Genomic DNA, 22,255 nt, shown 5'->3' on the forward strand with positions numbered 1-22,255 from the left:
AACCCGTTGGCATGCCAACTGCGATGATAGCGAGTTTACATAATTCAACATCGACATATGCCGACCCACTGTTGAGTGCGACTTCGCCATTGTAGGGATCACGGTAAAAAAAATTGGGTCGAAACCAACATTTAGGGATGAGTCTTCATACCCAGATGTCCAATATGACCAATAATTCTGCAGCGGTGTTAAGGCAGCAAATGGACGAAAGTAACCATGAAATGGTTCGGATGCTGGCCCAAACAATGGGTACAATATTCAACCTATTGATCCAAGATACTACCCATTCGAACCAATAAATGGCAGCGCAAATGATGCGTATTGCAAATCTTTTTGGTGTCCCACAACCTCCTCGATACCCTTAGAGGGGATGGACAAGAGAAAATCAAGGAGTAGCCATCGAGGATGACCTTACCATTAACCAGGTCCCACGAAATGCACCACAAGAAAACATGGTAAATCAGGGGACAAGAGTGGAACCACCTAGGGTCGAATCCCCTAAGGCTGAACAACAAATCCCAAGGGAAAGGGAACCAAGGGTAGAAATGGAAAATAGGCACCAAAATGCTTACGAACTCGTGCAGCAAATTCGACATGATAATATGGCAACAGATAATAATCTGGCACTCATGGTCGAAAGAATCATGGCGCGAAATGGGGTAGATGTTGGCCTCCACATGCCAAATTATATGTCATCATTGTCTGAGTATGTTATGCAGTCAGAATTATCCGTTAGGTGTAAGGTCCCTAAATTCACCAAGTTTTTTGGGATACTAGTGAGTCCACGGTAGAACACGTGGCCAGATACCTCATAGAGGCGGGAGAAATTGAAATCCAAGAAGCGCAACTACCATCAGCTGCTACACCAGAATCCAAACGCATTCAAGCTGAGATGCACAAAATGACAAACGCCAAAGCCATTGCAGAACGGCAAGCACAAGCCGAAAACGCAGCAGCAAATGCAGTTCAAGACAAGCCACAACTCAGAGTTATTCCACAACACAAGCCAAGCGGCAATGCGAATTAGCTGCTGCTAGCCAAACGTGCGCAACCGCTAACGCAACAACAACAGCATAGTAGTGGAAAAATACAACAAAGTGCAAGTCGGCGTCCAAGCTGCATCAAAACGCGACATTCCAAATAAACGGCATAAACGGAAACAACACAATGAAAACTATTTCCAAACGGCAAGAAAAGTGAAAAACGATGACATTCTGAAGCATTGAAACTCAATGCAAACTCATTGATCTTCAAACACAAACCACTATATATAAACGGAATTAATGGAGTGGAGCTTCCTCTTTTCTTTCTCCCCAGATTTATTCTTCCTCTTTTCCATTATCCTCTACCACCATCGTAACAAACTCCAGCAACTTCTCGAATCTTCCACAAACTTCTTCTTCCTTTGAGAAAACTCACCAGTGAAAAAATTCTTCTTCTCTTTCTTCTTCAATCTTCACTGATAAACGATCCTGCAGAAATCAACACAGCGATCCAAACTCAAAACTCAGGACTCGTGCATAACTGGATTCGCAAAAAACAGATAGTGATTCGTGCATCGTAGAAGCACCGGTCGAAGAGGAAGCGTAAGTCGCACCTGCAAGCCGCATCAAAACCGGTAAGGCGTTGTTCTTCCTGCTTCGTTACGTTCGAGCAATTCGGTGATTCCGTTGTGATTCGGCTCCACGGATTAGGATAGCTTTTGTTGCTGATTGTGTGAAATTGAATGCCGATGGTGTCGGAAGAACGTGAATCAAGGTGACCGATGAACAACGTGAAACCTTGGAGCATTAACGACTCGCAACGGTGGTTGATGGATGCGAGGCAGAGAGATAAAAAACGTGTCGATACAGCTCGTTCGAGTCTTGCTATGTGCTTGATTGAGTTTGACGATGAAGTGGCGCCTGTACGTTTGCAAGCGTCTTATCGCTTATTTGAATAAGCGCGTTTGGTTTCTTTCTTTTTTTCTTCTTAGTTTTCAGTAGTTGTTTGTTGATACAGTGGATTGAATTCAATAGTGTCTTGGCTGTTTGGGCCTAAGGCCCAAGGCAAGCTTATTGCGCCCCTTCCATAACCAGTGCACCCCCTGGCGGTTGAGCCTGGAGCCATTCCTCATCCTAGGCCCATTCTTGATGCTGGAATTGGACAGCTTAGAACATATTGATAGTTTAATTAGGATATAGTAATTAGTAATTAGGACATAGTTTAGTTTATTAGGATTAAATCTAGTTTGAGTTTAGGATCAAAGTTAATGGTAGGATCTTAGAATATTAATTAGGATTAAGTGTGTTTAGAATTTAATTAGATAATTTTGTGTAGAATTTTAATTGATAATTATTTTAGAATTTTAATTGATAATTGTTTTAAGTGATAATTATTTTAGAATTTTAATTGATAATTGTTTTAAGTGATAATTGTTTTAGAACTTTAATTGATAATTGCAATTTGATTTGATTGTTGATAATTGTTTAAAATTTAAATTTTGTTAAATATTCTTTCATATTGTTTTGGTTAACCTTGATCTCTAACATATAACATCTAACCATTAACATCTAACATTTAAATTCCACAATTAACCTCTAATTTTTACTTTTCGCATTTTAATTTCCGCTCCTAACATTTTATTTTCTATCATTTACCTTATGCACTTTTATTTTTATTTTTATATTCTTTTTGCTATATCATTGTACATTCTTCATTCATCTCATCTAAAAAATGACTAAAAATGGATAAGACTTTAAAAATAAAAATAAAAGATAATTCTCAAGAATGTAATGGAGTTAGAGATTATTCTTAGGCCCCTTGCAAAAGACCTTGGACAAATATTCAACCCGAACATGGAAGGAGCATTCAAGAATCAAGATAAATTGTAATCTTTTATGTGCTTTCTTGTTTAGGACACAATTGCACACACATGGCTTTCTCTTGGGCTACCTGACAGTGAGACCTTTTATTTCCTGCACTCCCTTGTACTTTACATGTACCCTCTCCCCTTTATCGTGTACGCATTTACTCGCTTTCTTTTATTGCTTGATTAGATACTCCTTAGGCATTAGGAACGCGCACCATTCAAAATAAATAATCAAACCCTTGATCCAACGTCAAGCGGTCTCTTTCTCAAGTCAAATCCAATAAGCAAACTCTTGATCCAACGTCAAGCGGTCTTTTCCAAATCAAACTCAAAAACACAATAAATGGCGATTAGGATAGTACATCATGAGCCTTAAGCGATAAAGAAGGGATGAGACTGGAGCTTTCCTACCCTCATTCTGAATGCTTTGAACACAAGACGTTTGGCTTGGTAGTTTGAGGTATTCACCTTTATCCATAGTCTTTAGTGCAATCCGAAATCAATAACACTTTCTCAAAAAACCTAAAAACAACTCAACACATTCAAACCTTTTGTTTGAGCCTTAGGGCGACACCATCGAAAACCCTTCTTCAAAGTAATAAAATCAACAAAACAAACAAACAATTTCAAACCCACGAACTACGAAGGCTCTGATTTCTCACTTCAACAAGTGGGCATACGTAGGCACGAGGATCCATTCCTTGGCGAGCACACTAATTTAAAATCTACCTCCATCTCCGCAAACCTTTGGCAAGCAAGCATTCGATAAACAACACACATAAGCGCAAACATCCTAGATGGTTCCCATGGAATACCATGGATGTGAGGGGTGCTAATACCTTCCCCTTGCATAACCGACTTCCGAACCTGTTCGTGGTTGCGATGACCATTCTTTGGGATTTTCTCGATATTTTCCCATTCCTTTGGAATAAATAAAAACCGATGACGACTCTGTATTTTTCGCGTAGCCACAATACTGTTTGAGGATTTTAGTTTAAAATTATTTGTCAAAAAATTAAACATTTTATTTTTAATATATTAAATGTAAAACTTTTTAAACATGTTTATTAATGATTAAAATAATATTAATAATTATTTAAGAAAACCAATTTAAACTTGAAATGATAAATTTCTATCATAAAAGTTTATTTAGGACTATCAAATAATATTTTTTAAATAGTTGGATCCTTATATCATTTAAATATATCAGAATTTACAACATTATGAATCCATTATCATTTAATATACCACAATTTACAATATTATGACTCTTTATTATTTTAATATAATAATAATGATCGTTATTTGTTTTATCTTAAATTATTTTTAAGATAACTTTGAAAGTTTTTGTAAAAATAACTCATTCAATTTTCATTTTAATGGTGAAACTTTAAAGAATCCATACAATTTCACAACTAATATATATATATATATATATATATATATATATATATATATATATATATATATATATATATATATATATTATATATATATATATATATATATATATAAATTTTACTTTTAACTTAAAATATTAATTTCAGTTATATAAAATAATATTAATATAAAATAAAGAATAGGAGAAGAAGCTTAAAATTAAAAAATTAAATATAGTACATTTAAATTATCATAATTTAAAAATAAAAATTAATCAAACAAAAATTTATTATAAAAGAAGAAAATAAATAAATTGATTATTCTTTTTTTTAAGTTGCTTCATGTTACAATATGTTACATAAGTAACCTACTTTATTCAAAAACAAGGTTTTTTAAACTTCATGCTAAACTACCATAAAAAAATATTTGTTGAAAGTGTTCTTATTAATTAATAGTATCGGATAACACCAGTGTACTATATTCTTGATTTCGAAATTTATTTTTAGTCCGTAGCTGAGCTAGAATAATTGTTGAGTGGTCAAATATTTAAAAAATATAATAATATTAATTAATAAGAAAAAATATAATAGTTAGCAAGAAAAAAATATATAATAAAGAGAATATAACATTGAAGTTTGGGGAGATTCTAACAAATATTAAAAATAACAGTAAAAATATAGTTAAATTTATATATAAAGTAGTTTGTCAGACACCATGGTAAAACTTTATTTTCTTATCCTAGATCATTGTATTTAAATTTTTTACCAACTTATATCATATGAACTACACTAGATCATTTGATTTAAAATTTTAACAATTCATACCATTTTTTACTCAATATCCCATACCATTTTTTTACTCAACAACCCATACCATTTGAATCTTATGATCATTGTATTTAAACTTATGATAAATCATATCATTTAAACCAAAACTGTCTATGTTTTTGGAGGTTTTACATGGGCTTCATATAGTTTAACATTAACAAAACAATTATGTGTTCTATTTAATTATGGTTAGCCATGAAAAATCTATTTGATATCATATTTATTCACAAACAATGTTGATTTGAACCAAGGGTCTACCATGAAATGAAACTGGATTGATTTTCGAATTTATGAAATTTGATTTTTTTTCAACTGCTTTTATTATTTAAAAAATAATAATATTAACAATTAAAATTACAATTAATAAAATGTTATTATCAGAAATGTCTCAATAAAAATTAAATGAATTAAAATTGATTCCGATAGTTTAATAAATATTTCACTTTTATAATTCCCTTTAGGACTTAATTAGCGTTGGACCGACTGTCAAAACCGGAACACGATTTGTTGGTGATATATTGAAGAAATGGCGGCATTGTTAGGGTGGCAAATGGGCATGTTTGTCTCGTTTAAGTCAATCCCGCAAAAATTCGCAAAAAAATGTAGCGGGACGGAGTAGACATATTTAAGGGTGTGCGTCTAAAACCTTAGTCTGTCCCACAAAAAAGTGAGTACGCGCAGACCCGCGGCATTGCAACTTTTAAGTTCGAAAATACAAAATTTATGTCAATACTTGTACCTGTAAAAGCCTTCATAAAAAAATGGGACGGAGCGGGACAAACATATTTGAAGGTGCAAATCTAAACTCTTGATTTGCTAAAAACTAAGGGTTTAGACAACACAAATCTAATTGTCATTCGTATTCGTATGATTTAAAAACTGTTTAGAGCACAAGAAAAAAAAATAAGGGACTAGACAAAAATTCAAAATTGTGTCTCTCACTAAATTTTGGGACAATTTTTTATCCTTAATATAAGTTATTTAAGATACGAAAATAACATTTTATGTTATATTAAAAAATATTCTCTCTTAGAGAGACTATATCTTACAATAATTTATGTGTAATCAGGGACCGGTCCAAAATATTTAAGTATCGGAAACAAATTCACAAATAAATTTATTATATTAAAAATATTTTATTATAAATATTTATCATTTATAAACTTTTAATATTATTCCGGAAAATTCACACATAAATTTATTGCATTAAAAATATGATTCGATCAATATTTATCATTTTTATAAAATTTTACATATTATTCCTTAAGATGTTTATAGAAAAAGTTGATCATTAGATTTTGTTTAGAAGTTTGGAAAGGGAGAATGAGAGAGGGCTTTCAAAATTATTATTTTTTAAATATAAAAAAATATTTAATATTTTTTAAAAAAAGTGGTTTTGTTTAAAATGATAAAATAATATTTATTATTAATATATTTTTTATTTTTAAAATACTATAACAACCAAAATTATATTTGAACAATTTGTCTAACCCTTACAAATTTTCTAAAACCCTTCTTCAATACAAATTTTGATATCTCCAAATTAAAGGGTTTTTAGTATTGTGAAATTAAAGGGTTTTTAGTATATTTGAACAATATGTGGTGTATTTTAGAAATTAGTGGGGCATATGCCCTTTCCCCAATGTCTAGTTAATAGATTTGTCCCTCATTGTAATAATATTTTAAACCGTGCATCAACTCATCTTACACTCTTTAATAATCAGTAGTGTGATCAAGATTATAACATAAGTCACACAAAATACATAATTCAATCCAAGAGCATTTGGTTGAGATGGTAAGGGTCTCTTCCACTTTAATTAATAGTCATGGATTTGAACTCAGTCCTGACTATTTAGCATAAAATATCTATTTATAGGAATAGTAAAATCAATGAATTTATATTTGAAAAATATTTAATGGATTAAAATTATTCATTAGCAATTTATTAAAATTATTTTAAAAAATCTAAAGTTGTTATATCTATTAGAACATAATATTCATCAAATCCATGATACCTTTTTGACATTTTTTTCCTAAACACATTTTTATAATTGATTTTTTTTTTATATTTGGTATATAAATTGATGCATCAGTCAAAGCCGGTTTTTTTTTCTAGTCCTGTACAAAGGCAACTCTTCTAACATCACATCTCTCCATCAATTGTTCCATGATTACCTTATTTCCTCTGGTCAGATCATGTTCTAAATCTACTATATTATTTGGATCAATGTCTTCCAGGAGAGCAACTCATTTCACTAATATGACTGGCTTCGGTAGCTTCCTTTTCACATACTTGGGGTTCATATATTATATGTGATTTTGTAAAGAATAGGTTTGCCATTAACTTTTTTTTAGATTTTTCTATTTAGAGTGTTTTGGCCTGATCCTCCTTTTTATTTTTATTTTATGACATTTATTATAAAAAAAATACACTTGGTCGAAATTATTTTTTATTTTTACATTTATAATTCATTTTTTATTTTATTTTATTTTTATTTCAAGATCCTAATTCTCTTGGATAATATGTTTGTAAAAGAGTTGAAGGTTGCAAGCTAAACCTGAAAAAAAAAATTGGGTGAAGGTTCTTGAGTTAAGCCTGTGAAAAAGTTATGGTTATTGTTAGAAGATTTATGGGTTGATCTTGTCCCAAAGCTTAAAATGTAGTTGAAAGTTATTTGAGTTATTTCTGTAAAAACTCAAAATTTATTTTAGTTGAAATCTGAAGGGGGACTCTTGAGGACTAGAGTGGGATAGGTGGTTTAGGGCGAATCAGAATAAGTCTATAGTGCAATATTCATAACCCTTATCTTTGTTACTTCCGGTATTTCATTTCATTTCCATTGTGTTTCTCTCATCTTTCCATTTTTTCATTGTTATTCCTATGTTTGTTTGTTCATACTAACATAAATATTTTTCAAATCAAAGTTTTATAAACCATTTTCGAATTTCAAATATCACAATCCCCCCCCCCCCCAATTGTGTTTGGAGTTTTCGAATTTCAAATATCACAATCCCCCCCCCCCCCCCCCCCCCCCCCCAAAATTGTGTTTGGAGTTTTCGAATTTCAAATATCACAATCCCCCCCCCCCCCCCCCCCAAATTGTGTTTGGAGTCATTTGATCAATAATATGTGGTGAAACAGATATCTTCATCCATAATATGATCAATGGAATGCTTGTAAGTATTTGTCGTCGAATCCCCCTATATGGATTAATGAGGTAATCACAAGACAACTATTCATCATAGTCAACCAAGTACAAGGTATATAACATCAATTCACATTGTAAATGATAAGCATCCACTACATCATTACTATAATGGATAACAATGGTAGTCAAATGGAATTTGTATGTGTCCTTCAGAAATCCAAATCATGTATAGGTTCCTCGTGTCTGGAAAATCTCAAACTCAACATTATCGGGATCATCTCCTAAGTGTAGAACTATTAATTCTAACGCTTAGACTCTATTAACGAAAGAGTAATCCAATATTTGCCCTTTGATATGCATATACGGGAGACAAGATACATCATCTGAAGTGATGCTTATTTCACAAATGGGCAGATGAAATAACGATGTCTCTAAGAGCCATATCTCAACAAAAAAAGATAGAAGCCCATGGTCGATGAATTGAGAATCAGTCCTAGCAACATCCTTTAGTCTAGTTTTATTAGTGCTTCCTGAAACCATGGATCATCAGGTTGCACTAGCCCCGCTATCTTTCTACCATGGATGATACACTTCAGTGTCTCACGAAACCACAAAAATGAATTTGTGAATGTAATCAAGATCAAATATTTCTTGTTAATATAAATATGATAAACCATATACAATATTTACCTATATGTTCCAAATCTGAGGAGCAACATGGTTTGCATATAGATGAAGAAGTGACGTGCCTAATGGGCTCCAGTGAAATTTGTCAGGTGCTTGAGTAGGTGCATAAAGCGAGCACGAGCCAGAGGCCTGTTGTAATACTAAGAACATTCACTGTAGAATGACGGTTCCTCACTAAGGTCAGACACTTTCCCTGCTTCAAACTATGTGCTTTAGTCCAGGACGGATTATCCTTCTCTCTACATACTTAAGCATGTTGTAATACTCTACCATGTTTATATCTTTCCCGTTCATCAACCATTTTTTATAGTTATATGTTAATAAATAAATAATTAGGTGCCAAAGATACATAAAAGGCAAGAATATAACAAAAATACAACATTCTATCATGGTCCGAAAGATATTATCTAAAGGGTGCCTCATAAATTATCATTCGGACGACCGCAACAAAAAACCTACGAACAATCTCAATCTCCTAAAATCATATAGAACATATTACTTGGATTTAGGTATGAAAATAAAAAGCAGCCAACAAATCATCATCATCTTCAATCCACTAATATTTATGCTATTTCCTCAACCCCTTAAAAGAAAATTTTGAGTTTGCGGTTTGAGACCTAACCCTAAATCTAACAAAACAAATCTTCAAGAAAGGTAACGAAGATAAAAAAAACTTAATTAAAACTAACAAAAAGATGAGCTAGTTACTAATCACAATGAAGATGATAAAATTAAGGAATGTCACTACTAATTCGTCAAATTCGACAACATAGTGTGAGGGTTTATTGGAATGTAAATATAAGAATGTGAGGTGAGAGTGAAATAGTTAGGGTTGTGAGTGAAATATGTTGGAGTAAAAGTTGAGAGTGATAAAGAAAGTGAATGTATGTATGTTTGAGAGTGATCAAATGGGGTTTGTGGTGTTTTGGGGGGTTTTGAATAGTTACTAAGTGGGGGAGGGGAAAGTTGTGTCGTGTTATATTACAGATTATCCATATATGATCTTCCATATTCTGTGTGTGCAGATGTTATATTCCGAACATACTCCTAAAACTTTTACAAGGTGAGGAAAAATAATAGCGAAGTCAAATAAGTGTGTCCAAAAGATATTCTTTTATTACACTCCTTTAACTCTTATTAAGTGGGGTTAAATGAACAACATAATGTGATTGATGTGTTAAAAATATCGTTCAAATAAGGGTATTCTCAAACTTTTGTAGACTCTATAAAAAATAAGGTGGTGTTTAGCCTAGACTCGCCACTTTTTGTCTATCACGAAGAAATTGCACTTTTTACCTACACTAGCAGGTAATTAGGTCATTTTAAAATAATAATATTATAAAATATAATATATTTATTTTTTTTCCTTTCTAATTGAATCCAATAACAAACTCAGATTCAACAACATCATCTTCATTTGCATTTGAAAACCCATATCTATCATTCATCATCTTCATCTTCATTTTCTTTACTATCATACGAGGAAAAAAAATCAAATTCTATTTTTTCTTTCTCTCCTATTTCAAGAATACCACTCTATTAAAATTGTTCTTCTCTTTTATTAAAGAACGCTAAATTTCAGTACTTAAAATCTTTAATTTATTGAAGAATATGAAAATCCCAAAGTATGAATTTTTCTCTCTTTGAAATCTGAGTTTTTCTATGCACATGCATGCATTTTTCAAGAGTTGAAATTTCTCATTCCAACACACATGAATGCTCTTTTTAGTAATTTTCAATTTCACATATGTTTAGAGAATAACATTGAAATCTTAATTTTTTAAAATCTGATTTAATGATTTTAATAATAAATATAAGTTTGAAATCTGAATTTGATAATTTTTGTGTTATTTAATAGAATTTAGATGAAGAATATGAATAAAATGAATGTTTTTGACGACGATGAAGAATATGAAGATCAATGTTTAAAAATAAAAGAATATAAAAAATGAATATGAAATGAAAATTAACTTAAAATATATTATTTAATTAAAAATTATTACATAATTAACAAATAAAATTGGATAAAAGATTATTAATAGGTAACTAGTTATTCATCACATCTGTCTAAATTAAATAATAATAATATATTAAAAATTAAAAATGCAACTTTTCTGATGGCCAAATATTGACTAACCGAGACTAAATGCCCCCGAGAAATATATAGGATATGATAATAACTACTCCATTCCTTCTTTTTAAAGTGTTATTTTTTAACTTTTTCACGTATCAAAAAAAATTAATTATTATTATTTTTTAAACAGTAATTCTCATTTTATCTATAATATTTTTAATTATTTATTATATTTTTTTTATTTATTTTTATAATAATTACTTAGGAATAACTTTAATAAAAGTATAATTAATATTATCTTTAACTTTACCAGTGACAATTAAAAAAGAGTTTAATTGAAATACACTGATGGTGTAAAAGGATTTTACACCGTCAATTAATCATAGACGTCGGATATTAAAAGAAGTTTGACTTTTATTTTAAAAATTTATAAAGTAATACAAACGGATGATGGTGATGAATCGACGGTGTAAAACTTTTTACAGTGACAGTGTATACTAATTAATCTCATTAAAAAATAATAATTTAAAAAAAAAACTGATGAAATAATTTCTAAATATGATTTGTCCCAATCTATTTGAACGTGGATGTCGATGCTAATTGACTTTAAAAAATCCATTTTCATTTGAGCTTATGGTGCTAATTGGATTTGAGGTGGTGATTAAGTAGACGTGTGTACGAGGGATATGACAGGTCAAGCGTGTATGGTCTACGGCGTAGTATGAAATAATTGTCTATGGTGCAAAATTTGACTCACTTGTTATGTTAAAAAAAAATTAATATTTCTTAATGTACTCTATATATTATTAGAATATCACGTAAAAGTATAAAAATATTCTTAGATTTTTGAGATGCATCTCAAGGTCATCCCAAACACATACATATCCTAGATCAATTCAAAGTCACGTTTTAGGAGTGTGATTTTTTTAGATCCGTAGATGCATCTCCGTAGCATACAGAAACAGAAGCAGAAAATCAGAAAATTATATTTTGACAAAATAAAATTATCATTCATAATATAAAATCAACATTACATAGGTAATGTTAACAGAAAATCAAACACTACATTTCAATATCCAGGTAGACGCTTCAATATCTTCACAATATCTTCGGCCGATCTTGAAATTGTCGTTTCCACCTCGATTGAAACTTTTGTTTTGAAACGAAAAAATGTATTTCACATATCTCTTACATCTGCATCCGACTTGAGCTCATAGTTGTTGAACTCAATCTTGTCTTCGTTGTTAATTGACGGTGAACGATACTCGAGTTTCACAATTTTTCGATTATCTCCGTAAGATAGGAGATTTTGCACTTCGTATTATAGATCTATAAAAGGGGTGTACTCATTGATTTTAAATTCTCACCCGGATGTCGCAATGGTAAATGAGACATTTGCGACTACCAGATGATATTCATTTGCGACATTTTCTATTTGTATGAGACATTATACAAAAGCCTATATTTATTGTAGTTGTAGACAAATATGAATCTCAAAAATTTTATCTTATATTAGTAGAAGTTTCGGAGATGCATCTCTGGTACCATCATATTCTCTTATTCCGAAGATGAATATCAGGAACCTCTCTTGATCTAGACAGAAAATAAAACCTATGTGTTTTGTTTAGAAAATTGACAAATTTTTTGACAAACATCAAAATGTATTAAAATATTTAAAATTGTATATATTACATTTCATTAATATTAATAGACAATTAATACACAATTCCAAAGGTGCATCTCCGGAACATCCATCGAACTGCTCATATATCAATATATTTGTTGAAAATACCCGAAGATGTATCTCCAAAATAAAATTTTGTTTTACCCTAGAGTGACACTCATTTGGTGTGTCATAAGGTGGTGCAAAGGTACGTTTGGAGATGTATCTCTGAAATCTGAGGGACATTTTAAATTTTTTATAGGGTGTTTTTCCACCCCATAGGATTAGATAAAAGATTCCCAAAATCTTTGATTATAAGATATACACTGACCGTGTTTTGAAAAATATAACTCGGCGATGATTCTGGTGCGAATGTATACCAAGTGGTGATTTTCTAAAAGATGTTTTGAAAAGTGTGAGGTGTGAAAAGTATTTTAAGCTGTGAGCAAGCATTTAAGAGTTATACCTAACCAAGGTCTTTATAGGTATTTCCTATCCTTATGAGGGTAAAATTGTCCTTACTATTGAGAAGTAAGTAGTCCTTACTATTGACCGTGTAAAATTTTTTACACTGACAGTGCATAACAATTAATCTCTAAATGAAAGAGTTTAATTGAAATACACTGACAGTGTAGAGATATTTTACACTGTCAGTTAATCACGGCCATTGATTTTTTAGAGAAGTTTGACTTTTTCTATAATCACATGTAAAGTAACCCAAACGGATGATTGTGATGTATTGACCGTGTAAAAAAATTTACATTGACAGTGCATAACAATTAATCTCTAAATGAAAGAGTTTAATTGAAATACACTGACAGTGTAGAGATATTTTACACTGTCAGTTAATCACGGCCATTGATTTTTTTAGAGAAGTTTGACTTTTTCTATAATCACATGTAAAGTAACCCAAACGGATGATTGTGATGTATTGACCGTGTAAAAAAATTTACACTGACACTGCATAACAATTAATCTCTAAATGAAAATAATAATATATTTTTTTTAAATTACAACATTTCTTTAATGTTTAAAACAAACAGAGTTATATCTATAACAATATATAAAGGGAATACTTCCTTTTGGTATAGTCTATTTTTCTACCATTTTACCCTTATTTTATTATGTAATTTATCTAATAACTTCCAATAAAACCACTATTATTAACTTCCAAGTAACTTCCTACTAATAACTTTCACATGCTGTATTTTTTATTTTTTAAAAATATAAAGGGAATACTTTCTTTTGGTGTAGTCTATTTTTCTACCATTTTTATCCTTATTTTATTGTATAATTTACCTAATAACTTCCACGTAACTTCTTATGTAACTTCCTATTAATAACATCCACATGCTGTATTTTTTTAAAATTAAATTATATTTAAATAAAAAATATTACTTATATTTTCAATGATGTGCACTAAAAAAGCGGACAAACGGGCACGCGAGTGCCCGTCTGGATGCTAGTATTCTATAATTGGAACATTTTCCCTAATTCATTCTCATTAAACTTATTTATTATTAATCAAATAATATATTAAAATAATAAATTTATAAAGTTAAAAAGTTAATTATATGATATAATCATATTGACAAAAATTATGTTATAAAAAAATAAAATTATATTTTCACATTATTTTTATTATGATTCTCAATATATTTTTTTAAAAAGTTCATGCTAGTAAAGAAAGATGAAATTAAATTAAATTTTCACTTTATTTTATTTTTTTCTACTCTATCTTTTATTTTTAACTATTTATATTGAACATAATATTTTTTTATATTATATATTAGTTTATTAGTTTATAGTATTATTATATCATATAATTATTTTTCTAAGTTTTGTTAACTTATAATCATCAATAAATTATTATATTTGGAAATTAAAATTTTATTTATGATTATTATTCAACTTATTTGCATAAATAAATTTATAGAACTTTTTTTTAGATTTTATAGTTATGAAATTGATGTCTTAAAATTTTATTTAAGATTGTTATTCAATTTATTTATATGAATAAATTTATAGGATTTTTTTAATAGATTTTATAATCATGAAATTTATGTCAAAAAATTTATTTTATAAATAATTTTTAATTTATATAAACTGAATTAGAAGTCATGTACTTCAATTAGTGATGCATCGATCTTATTATTCTTTTTTCAATATAAAAGCAACCTTTACTTTCTTTCAACCATCAAATTGATGTTCGAAAAGTCAAACCCATGGATGTAAGTAATTGAATAAATCAGATTCTGTTTGACTTTTAGTAAATAATGGATATTGCACCCAAATTTCTTATTACTCCCTTCATTTTATTTTGTGTTTCATATGAGCTATGCACAACACTTTAATAATAATTTATTTAATTAATTTTAATAATAAAATTAGTTTAATTTATTTAAATACCTTTAACACTATTTAGAAGAGTAGTTAAATTAACGATGAGACAATAAATAGGATACTTTATTGGAAAATATTATTAAAAGCTATCTTGATAGTCTAAAATATAACAAAATATTATAAAAGAGACATTTAGAGGGGTAATAAATAGTATCAACTTCTTTAGAAAAAGAATCAATTTATTTAATTATTTGATATAAACTAAAAATATACAAATTTAATTACAGTATTTTGATTCTCCTATTTTATCTCATTTATAAAATTAATTTTTTTATTTTAAATTTAAACAGTTTTAATCTTCCTTTTTTATTTATTTATTAAAATTTGATAACGTGTATTTTTTTTTAAATGACATATCATACAAAAATCTTTTTTTTTTAATTTAAAAATAAATACAATTGGTATAAAAATGTGAGAGTACGTTTGAATTTAAAATAAGAGATTAATTTTACCAAAATTCTAATTAAATTAAATATATTAATAAAAGAGAATAATAGACTTACTATATTATATCAAGTTATTCGTGATTCTATAGTTATTAAACATAAGTTTTTGAAATTAGATCATGAATTTCAAAATTTTCATATAAAAAATTACAGAGAAAATGTGTTTCTATAATGACATAATCTCCCATTTTTTATTATTACTAACTTTAAATATTTATTTTTCTTAAAAAATTAAAGTTAAATAACAAATATTTGTCTTAAAAATATTAAATAATTCTTTAAATTTTAAATTGAACTGATTATTTTTTTAGTAATGTATTGATAATTATTTGGTGAGCAATACCGTACCTTGGAGTTATCTAATTATGTAATGTTATATAATTTTTAATATCAATTTATTTAAAATAATAATAAATTTTGTCTAAGAGATTGATACCCAGCCAAAATTTAAGATACATAAGAATTATCTAATTATTTTCTCAGAACAAGATCATATAGTTTTTCTTAATTACCCCCGATAAGTTATATGTAATTTAGCTCTTTTTTACTCATAAACAAACTTTACAGTTTTTAATTTTAATTAGTTATTTTATTATGAATCGGAATTCGTATCAAACTTAATACATTTACACTTTTCAATAACTCTTAGATGAAAAATTACTTATATTTAATTTTAACATTTTTATTTTTAAATTAACAAATTGTTAACCGTTTTATATTATATTTAATAGATTACCAGAGTTCTCCAACTTCTTTAACCTTTAACTCTCAATTAGTTCAAATCAGTTAGTTAAACTACCCCTCTCTCACCCTCTTTAATTTATTTTTTTCTTTGGTGTCTTATGGATAAATTACCGACAATTCATCAATGAATAATCTAGACACGACTACATTAAATACATCAATCAAGACAAGAGTGAACAAAATGTGCTGTTATATAAGGTAGGAGTAAGGTTGTAGGAGATAACTTATTGAACAAGCAAGAGAGAAGAGTCAACAAAATGTGCTGTTATAATGCTATAAATATCACTTGTCCTATACAATTTATATCCACAACAACAAAAATGGCTTACTTCAAAAAGCATTCATTCCTCCTGATTTCCACTCTTCTCATCATTCTCCAACTACAATTCTCCTCCACAAACGCTGCCGTTAAAGGTGGCTATTGGTATTCTGATAGTGGCCTTGCAGTTTCTGACATTAATCCCTCTTATTTCACTCACCTGTTCTGTGCATTTGCTAACCTTGATTCTAACACCAACAGAGTCACAATTTCTTCTGCAAACGCAGCTAGATTCTCAACCTTTACTCAAACCGTCCAAGCAAAGAGTAGTTCAGTGAAAACCCTTTTATCAATTGGTGGTGGTGAAGGTCCTACTTTGGCAAACAAATTTGCCAGTATGGCTAGCCAAGCTAGTAGCCGAAAATCGTTCATAGACTCTTCAATCCAGCTAGCCAGAAGTAATAACTTCAATGGTCTTGATCTTGACTGGGAATATCCATCCACAGACACAGACAAGACCAACTTTGGTTTGCTCATCAAGGAGTGGAGAGCTGCAGTGGCGAAAGAGTCTAGCAGTTCCGGGAAGGCGGTACTGTTGTTAACTGCTGCAGTGGGTGGCTCTGATCAGATCACCGGATTGAAGTACTATCCAGGTCAGGATATTGCAAACAACTTGGACTGGGTCAATGTAATGACTTATGACCTTTTCATCTCAGATAGTTATCCAACATCGACACAGCCACCTGCTCCTTTGAAAAACCCAACTGGCCAGTTCAGTGTAGATGAAGGCATCACAAAATGGATAGGATTAGGAGTGCCGAAAAACAAACTAGCACTGGGATTACCCGCCTATGGTTACAAGTGGAGTTTGTCAGATCCTAATAAACATGGACTTTTTGATAAAGCTACCCAGGGACTTGGGGCAGTGAAGTACAAGGATATAAAAAATGCTGGGGCGCAGGTTGTGTATAATTCCACATATGTTACAAATTATGCCTTCAAAGGCACAGATTGGTATGGATACGATGATACTCAGAGTATATCTGCCAAGGTTTCTTATGCCAAGCAAAATGGATTGTTGGGATATTTTTTTTGGCATATTGAACAAGACAGCAACTGGGCTCTTTCTTCAACAGGTGAGTAAATTGGTTCTTCTAATTGAACACTAATTGTCTTTCAGCATACTCTGTTTGTGTACATATATAACTATAACTGTTAACTAAATAGATAAAAAAAAAACACCAACAAAGCTATGCCTGAGTTGCTAGTAGTTTGAGACTTATGCAGCTTATTCTTAATGGTATCGTTGGTATGCCAACCAGTCTAGTAGTGAGTCATTCTAATGGAAAATATTTACTGTATTTTTTTGCAGCTTCTCAAACACTGGGGGCCTAAAGGATTGTAGACAGAGTATGCTGCAAAGAGAATAAAGATGGAGGGTTATCTATATTATAGTAAAGTTATGGCCTTTCTAGTTTATATCCTCTCGTGTAATAATAAAAAATAAGAATGAGATATTAAAGGATCTATCTAAAGTAATAAAATTAAAATCTTGCTTTGCTTCTCTTGATCTAATCAATAAGGAGACTTTTACTGCAATGTTTTTAGCTTCACAGGCATGGGAATCTTATATGTGGATTGTGGAACAATAATCATATATTGCTACAAAAATAAAAACGGAGAAAAGGGTATAATTAAAACAAAAATAGGTTACACTAAAATAATGTTTTGCCTTTATATATTGTTATAGATATCCTAAATAAACAAGTAAACTAATATCACAATAGTTGCTCTTATCGTCTTTACATGATATATCCCAAATAAACAAGTTAGATTTTTGATAAAATGGTTTAGGACCTTCCCCTAACTAATTTTTTCCCCTAAAGCGGTCTTCAAGTCAGACAAAGCATCTTATTCTTCTCTTGAATGTTGCAGTTGCGCTTAAACTCATGACAGATTAATGATTGTTTTTCCTCATAAATTAGGTGCCATATGAGGATGGTAGTCTTTTTTGTACTCTCGCTTGTAATAGTTATACTCCGGCATACTTGACTCTTTTTAGAATGAATAGAATTACAAGTAGCTGGATTTTACCATAAGCAATTTCATATCATCATATTATCAAAATAGTATCAAGAGTCTTCCTTATATTTTCTCTCTTTTCTATCTCTTCTAAATGATTTCAACAAAGTATCAAAATTGGCTGCTGCTAGTTAATTAACTTACCAATTAACAGAAGCAGACATTTGCACTTCATTCATTTTTGACATGTTTCAACCTACTGCGATGAGCAAGACCAAAGCCTAATGATGCAACGGATGCCACTAGGTAACCAGCCAATGTTCCATAGCTTACAGAAATAGGCCATTCCTACAAATTAAGATGAATATATTACTCTAACAACCGAATAGAGAAACCTTAAGAATAACAGAACAAAATGAGGAATGAAGTGTGTACATATATATAACAAAAAAAAAGGGTGTTGGAGGCTGCAATGAAGGCAACTCAAATGTCATAATTAGGCGATTAGGGGTGGACCGTAATGAATACGGAATTTCCGACACGTAATATTTAAACTTTTAGGTTTGGCGAGCAAACTTTGTATCCTTAAGCAAGACACAATGCTAAAAGTAAACAGATGAATATGGATATTTTTACGTTTTAGAGTCATATAAGAATTTTCCTTTTTGTTAGTGGTATATCACAAAAATAGAGTTAGAAACATGAAATAGCAAGGGGCTAGTCAGCTGATGTCCGTCATTCTATTGCAAAACAAACAACCTTACAGGCATAGTAACTAGTAAGAAGAGGGATGCTTCTTTTAAAAACACGTCGCCATAAACAGGAATGTAAAGAATTAAACCAGTTAAAGAGGGATGCTAAATAGATTGTGGAGAGGTTTGTGGTGTAACTTTAGTAAGAACTGCTCTTCCTATCTGCTCTAGGAATTTAGCATGCAATGGTCAATTTTCTCAAGGACAGAAGACTAGAAAAAAGAGATTACCTGCCAGGGCCTCTCCCAGTCAAGTGGCATTGGCCAGGCCCCAAACCATCCCCCGATAACTGCTCCATGGGCTTGTAAACAAATCAGGTACTCAATAGATCCATTTGGCCTATACGTAGTACAAGGATTATAATAATGTAACAACTAGTACCAAACTGAAAGGACCAAATAAGTAGATTGCATTGTGGAAAATTTTGCATAAACAAACTTGGAAAGAGTTAAGAAATTTAACTAAAAGAACATACTTAGCGTGCGCAAATATCCGTTTCCAGTCGGCCCATGATGAACCAAGAACACATGATGCTGGAACTGTCTGTAATAGCATAAGTCGTGCATCAATGTGAGTGTACATAAAAATGAAGCCATACTCCATAGCTTAAAAAACATGTCAATCTTAACAAAACTTGTAAAGAAGTAATTATTCAAGGAAGGGGAAGAAGATTGACAAGAAATTGATTTCACTGCTTGAAATATAATTGTAGGAAATCTTAATAAAAATGTTTCAAGAAAAAATAGATGCCTGAACTGATAATGTGGGGACATGTCTGAAAGTGATAATTATGCAACTCATTTTCACTTCAATATATGTTGACTATCAAGCTTTTCTATGGTGTGATTAGGTGCAAAAGAACAAATAGATGGCTTATATCTGGACCGGAACCTCCCCAACTGAATCAGATCAAATGTATGTTCTAGAATACGTGATGGATAGCGAGTAACACAAGGAGAATGAGTGTGATTTTGTTTAAACATAAAAAAGATTAAGCTAACACCAAAAGTCCTTTTATGAGAACACAGCTTCTCATAAAATAAGATGAAATGAAATGCAAAACACATGGATATAATTTCTTGTATTAATAATCAATAAAGAACTAAACATTATTATATTTCCATAAATGATAACTTTTTCAAACAGAAAAACAAACGCAAAAGGAATTACCAGACAAAAGAATGTAAATTATCACCATCTAAATAGATGCAAGGCTTATACGAGACAAGTCCAATAAAAAAAAATACAAATATACTCTTCAAGAAGTCCAATAAAAGAAATACAAATAGACTCTTCAAGAAGCAGTAACTGTAAGCAAGAAAAGGGCAATGGTTGAGTCACTCACTGTGAACAATGACATCATAAGAGACCAAGTTAGAGTCTTGGGCAGGCACCTGTCTCATGTAAATTTGCAAAAGTCATTATACACTCTAGTCATTAGGGGAACTTCAAAGTTGAAATCAAAAAGGCATCTTGGTACACATGATAAGCCGGGTTCAAGTTGTTTTGTTTAAAGAAGCAGTAGCATTTAAACTTAATCCTTTATCTCATCAATAATGATCACAATTATGTGCAGGAAAAAAATGTACTCTAAGAAAACTCATTTTACTTACCGAGAGGTAACCGGTGCCCCCAAAGCAATAGCTCCTAATGAATTTAGTAATGCTCCTGCAGAGTAAAAGATACAAGAAGTATAATCAGTTTTTACGTAACATCAAGCCACTCTTAAAAATTTTATAATGGCATTGCCAAGAAAAAAAGAGCAACAAAATCATGGATGATGAGAATCAAGGTTTTAAAATACGGCCGTGGTCACATTACCGCCACATAAAGGCTTTCGCAATTTCGGTAAGTAAAGCTGTTGTGACAGTGACTCTGGTTGTCGCGGTTAGAATTAACCACAATTTATTCTTTAACATAAAAAAGGTGAATAATGGTATCGGTATCAGCACCTGCCAATACTCATTTGTGGCGGTCGTTTTCGTACGAACAGTTTTTTAAAACCTTGATGAGAATAAGAAAAACAAATATAAAAGAGAACCAAATCATAATGGAATACCAATATAGCAATGCTATTTGACACAGCAATATTCAAAAATCAATTTGAGAATATGGTATCTATTTCATTTCTTGATGCCACTAGCAATTGCAAAAATGTGAAATTGAAACTGAAGCTTGAACTAACCTACTGGCACTCCTAGAATACCTCTCCCAACGGCTCGTAGGTACTGCATAGAACAAAATTCATCACGTGAAAACAGATAACAGAAGAAAAAAAACCTAGAATATTCACAAGAACAATGGAATTTTAGAAATGAAGGAAGCGGCATTACCGAACATTGTTGGCGATTCTGTCGATAGCGACTGTAGAGAAGAATCACGATCGGAAGCTCTATAATCTAAACGATGCAGAGTTAGAAAAATACTGAAATTAAGAAACCTAAAAGCAGAGAAATAAAGCGATAGTACCGAAATGAGGAATAGAGTGAGAGAAGGATCGGTAACGAGATCGATGGAGTAGAGACTGTTGGATATCCAGAAGGATAGAACCAGACTCATTCCGCATATCAAGTTTACTGTAAAGGTCTCTGAAGCTGAGATTGGCGGCGCTGCTTCCACCGCCGAGGCGTCGGCTTTGGACGCCGGCGTGACCTCACTCGCGTTTTTCAGGCGATCCATGCGTTGTAATTAAATTGCGACTCAAGTTCAAACAAGAAAAATAAACCGGATTCAGGTTTTTTCTTGTAATAATGTTTACAAACATTTTTTTTTAAATAGAAAAAATTATATAGTATTTATTTACTCCTTCTATCCTCACTCTAAATGACTCAATTGTTGATTTCACAAGTATTAAGAACTATGAGAATAATATTTTTATTAAAGGATAATATTATTAAATATTAGAAATGGTGAAAATAGTAATGATTAAAGGGTAGAATTGAAAAAAAGAAATTAATTTGCATTTAAATTGAAATGAGTATTTATCGACGGTTTCGAT

The 22,255-nt window shown here is 30.8% G+C and overlaps 2 protein-coding genes and 1 long non-coding RNA gene across 3 annotated transcripts; 1 reads left to right on the forward strand and 2 right to left on the reverse strand.

Moving 5' to 3' along the window:
* Window positions 1–1,117: 1,117 nt before the first annotated feature.
* On the reverse strand, window positions 1,118–2,126 carry LOC127085695 (uncharacterized). The gene is made up of 2 exons (XR_007789253.1): window positions 1,598–2,126; window positions 1,118–1,472 (listed from the first exon to the last, which is right to left on the reverse strand). It is a non-coding gene; the product is annotated as an uncharacterized LOC127085695 (long non-coding RNA).
* Window positions 2,127–16,513: 14,387 nt separating this feature from the next.
* Window positions 16,514–18,047, forward strand: LOC127084179 (class V chitinase). Its single transcript, XM_051024578.1, has 2 exons — window positions 16,514–17,619; window positions 17,856–18,047. Exons 1-2 carry the CDS (start codon window positions 16,545–16,547, stop codon window positions 17,876–17,878), a joined length of 1,098 nt encoding a protein of 365 aa, XP_050880535.1. The 5' UTR covers window positions 16,514–16,544; the 3' UTR covers window positions 17,879–18,047.
* Window positions 18,048–18,193: 146 nt separating this feature from the next.
* LOC127084180 (uncharacterized) lies at window positions 18,194–22,013 on the reverse strand. The gene is made up of 9 exons (XM_051024579.1): window positions 21,727–22,013; window positions 21,591–21,656; window positions 21,443–21,485; window positions 20,871–20,925; window positions 20,603–20,651; window positions 19,733–19,800; window positions 19,488–19,596; window positions 18,710–18,853; window positions 18,194–18,566 (listed from the first exon to the last, which is right to left on the reverse strand). Exons 1-8 carry the CDS (start codon window positions 21,934–21,936, stop codon window positions 18,737–18,739), a joined length of 717 nt encoding a protein of 238 aa, XP_050880536.1. The 5' UTR covers window positions 21,937–22,013; the 3' UTR covers window positions 18,194–18,566; window positions 18,710–18,736.
* Window positions 22,014–22,255: the final 242 nt, after the last annotated feature.

This window comes from Lathyrus oleraceus, chromosome 5, assembly GCF_024323335.1.
Source record: "Lathyrus oleraceus cultivar Zhongwan6 chromosome 5, CAAS_Psat_ZW6_1.0, whole genome shotgun sequence".
NCBI classification, from domain to species: Eukaryota; Viridiplantae; Streptophyta; class Magnoliopsida; order Fabales; family Fabaceae; genus Lathyrus; species Lathyrus oleraceus.

Coding starts and splice junctions, on each gene's coding strand:
- LOC127084179 (XM_051024578.1), top strand. CDS start 16,545: ATGGCTTACTTCAAAAAGCATTCATTCCTCCTGATTTCCACTCTTCTC. Junction 17,620..17,855: donor CTGGGCTCTTTCTTCAACAG/GTGAGTAAATTG, acceptor ATTTTTTTGCAG/CTTCTCAAACACTGGGGGCC.
- LOC127084180 (XM_051024579.1), bottom strand. CDS start 21,936: ATGGATCGCCTGAAAAACGCGAGTGAGGTCACGCCGGCGTCCAAAGCC. Junction 21,486..21,590: donor AGAATCGCCAACAATGTTCG/GTAATGCCGCTT, acceptor TGTTCTATGCAG/TACCTACGAGCCGTTGGGAG. Junction 20,926..21,442: donor TATTCTAGGAGTGCCAGTAG/GTTAGTTCAAGC, acceptor TTTACTCTGCAG/GAGCATTACTAAATTCATTA.